The 6,865-nt window shown below is 45.9% G+C and overlaps 1 protein-coding gene across 1 annotated transcript; it reads right to left on the bottom strand.

Moving 5' to 3' along the window:
- Nucleotides 1-20: 20 nt before the first annotated feature.
- On the bottom strand, nt 21-701 carry PPTG_14122 (hypothetical protein; the record flags this gene model as incomplete). Its single annotated transcript, XM_008911099.1, has 2 exons — nt 21-629; nt 687-701. 2 exons carry the CDS (start codon nt 699-701, stop codon nt 21-23), a joined length of 624 nt encoding a protein of 207 aa, XP_008909347.1.
- Nucleotides 702-6,865: the final 6,164 nt, after the last annotated feature.

Here is a 6,865-nt window from a genome sequence, read left to right as displayed (position 1 = left end):
TAAGGTAAGATCGAAGACGTTCATCGCCATGCAATAGAGCCGTAGCCACAGTCGTTTTCTTGAACTCTTCCATTGTTTGTAAATAACCTCGCTTCTAATTTCTCGTGAGCGGCGTTCTCCTCCGCGTAGTGGCGTCGAACGATCGATTTGGCTGTCTTTTCCGCAGTAGATTTTGCCTGCTCCATCTGTGTTGTATTATCCTTCTTAACAGCCTTAATTTGCTCTTTAACCGCTTTCAGAATTTCTTGATCTTGTGCTGCTATTGCAAGTCGTATTTCCACACTCCCTTGTTCTCTATGAGCTTTCAGAACGTCATGAATGCGCTGCTCCATGCTGGCGTGAAATTGGTCTTGAACGCGCTGAAAGGTCTCCGGCATTCGAACGCCAGCCTTATGTGCATGCTGTACCGTTTGGGCCTCAAAACCAGCTCGCGTTTGAGCCTCAGCAAGGTCGTTAGCTGCAGCAATTGCTGACTGTAGCTGTATGTTAACATGCTGTCCAATAGCCATGGGGTCTATCTGAGTTGAGCGAATCGTTTCAGCAAACACCAGGCTCCTTTGCTCGGCTTCGTCACGCGCTTGTTGAACGCGAGACTCAGTGTACAGCTGCTGTTGCTGGGCTTGAAATTGCTGACTAGCGTAAAGCTGCCGCTGACAGTCAGCGATATCTTATGCTTGGGCTGGTACGTGTGCAATCGCCATGCCTAGCCTGCGGTTGGTAACTCCGGCGCGTGAATCTTCGCTATACACCACGAGGTTTTACTGTTCTTGGACGCCACCGCGAGAGAAGATTGCGTGACTCTTCGGTAAATCGTTATGTGCTGCCAGCTAAAACTTAGGAGTCCGGGTGGCATTTTATCCCAGTGAATAAATACAGATATCATCTAACCCAGAGACAGAAAGTAGAGATCAAGGAGATCAAGGAGACTCCCTCTCTTCACTTACATACGAGAAATGGGAGAAGAAAAACCTCGAGAGATCGTCTCTCGAGGTTTTACATCTCCCTATTTTGGAGAGAGATCCGTCACCTCTCCTTCTAGGCTTGGAGTTTTTCAATGACAGAGTTAGGGGAGGCAATACACATTCTCGGATGATCAATTGAGCGGAATCATAAATTATAATAATCCGTTTCCGCCAACAAAAATTCGTTATTTGATCCGCTGTGAATACCGAGTAACAAATGACAGAGTAATATCTAGCCAAAGATTCCCTGAAATGGGTACGTCGCGTCCTTGGCGGAATATTGCTTGTTTTGTGTTGGTACATTCACGTCAACGTAATGCCTGTCCGGATCTCACATTTGAAGTATTGACGCTACAAGTCGTCACCGCATGACTTCGGTTCGAGCGTGCCGCCAATTCGGGCCCTGGGATAAGCAACAGAAAAACGCTAATGCTGAGACTATGTTGAAGATGCCTGTGATTGGTCGGTGAGGGGTTCGAGTAGGATCACTGAACCTAACCATTTCGGCTCCAATCTTTCTCCGATGTCTTCGCTCAGGTGATTCCGCCAATCCGCGGCTAGATACGCGACATCTTAGAATATGACTGGCTGTTTATATCGAAGTGTCACGCTATTCGCTAATGATGAAAGTATTCTAGAGCGCTGTTTCACCATTCTCATTTCCATTTTCGCCGGTTCCTGCTCACTACATCGTCAAAATGCTTGTTGTTCGCCGCCTCGTACGACTGTCGATCGGTGCCCCGCTACCTACCACTAGTAAGACGCCGTTCGCGGCGCCTCGCTTGACACTACGCTCGGCAACGCCATCCCAGGCGGACAGAAGAACACGAGTCAACGCGCCAACCGCTCGACTGTCGTCTCCACGTTGCCACTAGCAAGACGCTACGCTCAGCAACACCGTCCTAAGTGCGCTGCTGAAGACGGATCGACGTACGGACCACTCGGCTGCCTGATCACCGCCACGTTACCACTATCAAGAAGCCGCTGTCGGCGCTTCGCTCGACGCTACGCTCATAATAGCGTCCCAGCCGCACTGCGGAAGACGTACTAGACGGCTTGCTGTCGATAACGTGGTGTTGCTCGCCACTGCGCCGGTCGTCCAAATAGGCGCCTCGCTCAATCCACTCCGACAAAGTCACGCTGAAGAACGTCGACGTAGCCGCGCTGGTCGCTAAATCGATCTACGTGCTCGACACCTCGATCACACCACCGACGTAACCTTGGACGGCATGTCGATGCTCACGACAGTGGTGCGGCTATGGTCAAACAAACGTCGCTATTAATGACTAGCTGAATACGATCAATTTGGTCGTAACGGGCGTCATTTTTGCGGACTCGATGGTTGATCCACTGACTGGTCAGCCTCATGCTGTACAGCCAAAACAACATTCATGCTCGGGTCGAAGTGGAGCAACATGGAAGTCAGCATAACACTAGCATTCGGCAGACGTCTAGTGTCAAATTAAGATGGAGGGCTGGTTTTCGCTGCTCTATCGGAAATTCTCTGCTCGTCCATGTTGAGCATCGAGTCGTGCTTGGCCTGAAGTCAAGTCTTGATACTACCACGACAGATAATTTCGAACCCGTCGTGGAGGTCATCGCTGCGTTCAAATGATTTTACATTTGAAAGTTTTAAGTACGTTAACACTTCCTCATTTGTGTGCAGTAATAGAATATATCTAACCTTGAAACAGGCTTAGATGCAAAAGTAAATATAAGACAGAGGAGAGAAACAACAATAAATACATAATGTCTATTATATTTGGTCTTCAAATTGCGGGTGTCACAACTACTTTCAGCACCGAAATGCAGTCGCAACTGGGCGTTCTTAGAAACATTTTGTCGGTTTGAAGGTGCCGGGGCAACAATATATTTACGTTGGTGATGGTAACCGTGACCGTGAACCCCCCTCCCCGGTGCTATCTTGATACTGAGTCAAAGATGAGTTGGGACTTGAAAATACAACCTACAGTCAACGGAGCGTATAATGCAAGTGCATAGCAAAAATGCACTGTAACGGCAAAGAGCAATAATAATGAATGTGGTAGACAATATAAATGTTATTTATTATAACATCTTCTTCGAATACTGGCTCGTTCGAGTTTGATTGGTGGAATTAGATTGTACACCGTTGGCTTATTTTCTTCTTCCGATTGACAAATCTGTTGCGAATGGAGCGTCAGCTAATCCAAGCGCCGCACTGGGATGCTTTCATCAGAACGACCCGGCGTCTTGGAGGATGCCCAAGAACCAGCTGTTGTATAGACGTATCCTCGGTGTGACGCAAGGCTATCTAGTGCTGGTATCTAGGCAAGACATGCTGCTTCAACCAAAAGCAGCGAGCGATATCGTGTCCAGGAGCTGCAGCAGCATATATATAGCTGCAAAAAAGGGAGATCTCGAGCTAGATATGCACGGTACTACCAGAAGAAATGAAGGCCAAGCAAGCTACGCCGAAACCGGTGTTGGATCACCTAATAGATGCCGCGGATTTACTGCCGTATCACGCTTTTGGACGTTTCTATCCGGTATAACGCTCGCCATAATTTTGCCAGCGCAATCGTGTGGAGGACAAATACGTACCCATACCAGCAGCATCATATACCATTCGTCCATCGCTTGGAGCATCCACGCATCTACTTGAAGTAAGCTCTGCTGAGAGCTGCATCTCTTTCTTTCGATATATCCAATAGTTGACGACGAGTCAGATCTGTGTTGAATCTGGCAATATCGATAAGAGCCAACACAAGATGTTTGTGCCATGTCTTGAAAGAATGGGAGTCGGCAATAGAAAAACGTCCACGAATCTGGTCGAGTCTGTCAACACCTTGCATGCGCTTTTTATATTCCTTTACGCATGTCGGCGCTGGATACGATAGTGAGATTTCACCAACTTGACGCTCCACTGTCGCTATTGACGATCGTTCGCATTGGTTACCACCTGTACTCTACTCCCATCGCGCCATGGTGCTGCATAATGCTGTGTTCACCAGAAACGCCTTGGTGGTAGTCTCCACGGCGGGCTGTATTCTTGTCTAGCACCGTATGCTTCCGGAAATGCTTACTCGTACTTCTTACCATTCCACGTGCGTACAATCCTTTTAGACATAAAGCTTGTAGTAACTGGACAGATGTATAATAGTTGTCCACGTTGATAATTCTTTTTGATCTTTAAGCGGGTCGACGACTCTAAGCACAAATTCCCTGATAGACGAAACCCTTGCATCATCAAGCTCTCCATTGAATTCCTGCACAGCCTGCGCTGCTACAACGCCTTCCAGTCTCTCTTCCAAGTTTGTGTTACAGTTGACAACAATCCATGTCGTTGCACAGCGCAAAACATACAGACGGAAATGGCATTTTTCCGGTTGGTTCCATGGGGTTGAACACAATAACGTGACGACCATATTTTTGAGCGACGCGCAACGTTACATTCGTCGAGCGCTATATCACGTTCCATGCCGATGTACTTCCCCCCGGTACACTTCTGCAAATTTAGCATTGACCAAATTCGTCCGACAGAGTCCCTTGGTCTGCTGGAAGTGCTGACCGAAAGCGAAACACTCTACGAAGCAACCTGGAACGTCTCAAGTGCATAATATTCTCCAATCCTGGCGAATTTTGATTTCCCAAAATTGTGTCCTCCTGTTGGGGCCCCAGAAATTGATGTACTCGCCTTTGTCGTTGATGAACATGAAGCAGATAATACCAATAAACCGCATGAGCTTGACTAAAATCGCTGGGCTCACAATGTTAACGTCGTTTATCTTTGCGTAAGCGTTTTGACTCATTTACAATTTATTGCCATATAAGCAGTGTACGCAAGAAACCTTGACGACGCGGAATATGCGAAAAGATGGGTGAATTTAGGTCGCACACGGGTAGCCGTCGAACCGCTGCTGTGACTACACACGTCTGGGGAAACGTTCACCTGAATTCGTGGGTCAAATCGCATACTCTTGACAGCCTCCACATCCTTTAAGATTGTTGGGAGGGGGCTGGTCTGAATCAAACTTAACAAAGTCTTCATCTGCTTTCACTAAATCTTCCAGCACAATATAGCTTGGAGGTCCTTTACTTTGTTGTGCCGTAGTCAATACTGCCCATGAAGGTTTTAGTGTTGACTTCGTAAGTAGTCGAAAGTTTTCAACCCCTTCTTTCGGAACGCCAAGCGGGACAGAATGCGTATAGTTTTGAAACCATGTTGTCTAGCCAGCGGTTTTCATTCCGAGCAGGTCGATTTTGCATCACGCGGCGAAATAACGTCCAGCAACGTAAGCGGTACCCTCGGGTCTGAACGTCGGTTCCAGTTTTTTGTTGTTGTCAAGAGCCACTTTTATTTTGAAAGCGTGTAAGCGATATTTTTTTTGTCATATACACTTCTGAACTTGCCGCCGACGACGAAGGAGATCTGGCATTTGGTACATTTTGCGGGTTTAGTATTTGTGACTTCGTTTCATTCATTCCCATTCCATATCCAAACTCAAATCCACCTCACAGCATTTCCGTTTCGCTTGCACAAACCCTGACTCCGGGGTCGTCACCAGAAACTCGACCCCCTCTACCTCAACATCGGCTATCGTGAGCAGTGTGAGCGCTTGTAGTACGATCCTTCGTCCTCCTGGAGGGAAGAGGTGTGCCAACAAGATCAGCAAGCGCTACAGCAGACCCTTGGGCTGGGGCATGGTTCGGCCAAGAACTCCTCCAAAGGCTTGGCTACAACCATTCTGTTTTGGACTTACTTGGATTTGTAAAGTATACAATCTCAAGTGTTCGCGAAAAGGTTAAGATGGATACACATCATTCTTCTAGCCTTGGGGCTGTATCGATACGAAATCTACGACTTCCAGGATTTATGCGCGTTAAAGTCGCGATTTACCTATTGCAGATAGTATCCAGAGAAGTACACTTTATTAAGCTTAGCATGAAATATCCATTGTTTTTGTATAGCGTTCTGGACGAAGTGAGATCCAACGACGCCGCGACAACTCTGAATCAGCCAGTAAATTGCTGTCAGTTCTGATTCTGCCAGTAATATGATCATTCTGATTCAGCCAGGAAGAATTACAACTCTGAGTCAGAACTACTGACGGAAATAGGTTTCCGTCACAAACTGTCTGTGGAAGGCTAGAATAAATTGAGTGCCTGAACTTTAGTTTCCATAAATACTAGAAACGTCCAAGCTAATTATAAAGTCTACGTTCTTTTTTTTACTCTATATTGAGAGAATCAAACACCGATTACCTTGAGCAATTTGCTTCATAAATAAAATTGTGGAGTTTGATTTGGCACTATGGACTGCCCAGTGTCTAGGATAGGAACAGCGTCAGTTTGCCTATGATTGTCAAAGAAAGCGTTGGATTCAATCGTTCTATGTTCGGCTCCCATATTAGATGGTAAGATCTTTCGTACTTCTCTGGTCCTGAAAAGAATTAAGATCGGTTTTCTACCTTAAAAACTCACATGTTTGATTTGTCAATACCCTTTCTCTGATAGTTACAATTGGAACATGAGAGAATTTGTATGTCGAGGTGATTGACTGCTTTTGAATCTATCATAAACCGGATTCGTTTTAGTGATATATCACTGGATTAAGCTCATTTTCCATTTCCCCAGTTTAGTTTTAAGTTTGATGCTAATTATTTCTGAGCGAAAGAAAGTCAGCCCTTCATAAAGTGATAGTTTAAATAACCAGGCATTGACATTTTGCTGGAGCACGCATGTTAGAAAAAAATTCGTGATCGTTCTAATAAAGAGCTTTTTCAATACAGCTCACCCCCGTATACATTTAATTCATTGAACGGAATTACCGCAGGTGTAGTTAACGGTTAATTTTATAGCAGACCGGAGAAGTAAGTATTTTTGGTTTATATCTCATGTTTGTAGTGCAGGGCATATATGAG

This window comes from Phytophthora parasitica (assembly GCF_000247585.1).
Source record: "Phytophthora parasitica INRA-310 unplaced genomic scaffold supercont2.40, whole genome shotgun sequence".
NCBI classification, from domain to species: Eukaryota; Oomycota; class Peronosporomycetes; order Peronosporales; family Peronosporaceae; genus Phytophthora; species Phytophthora nicotianae.
Note: the sequence above shows the minus strand (reverse complement) of the source record. Positions and strands in the feature narration are given on the sequence as shown.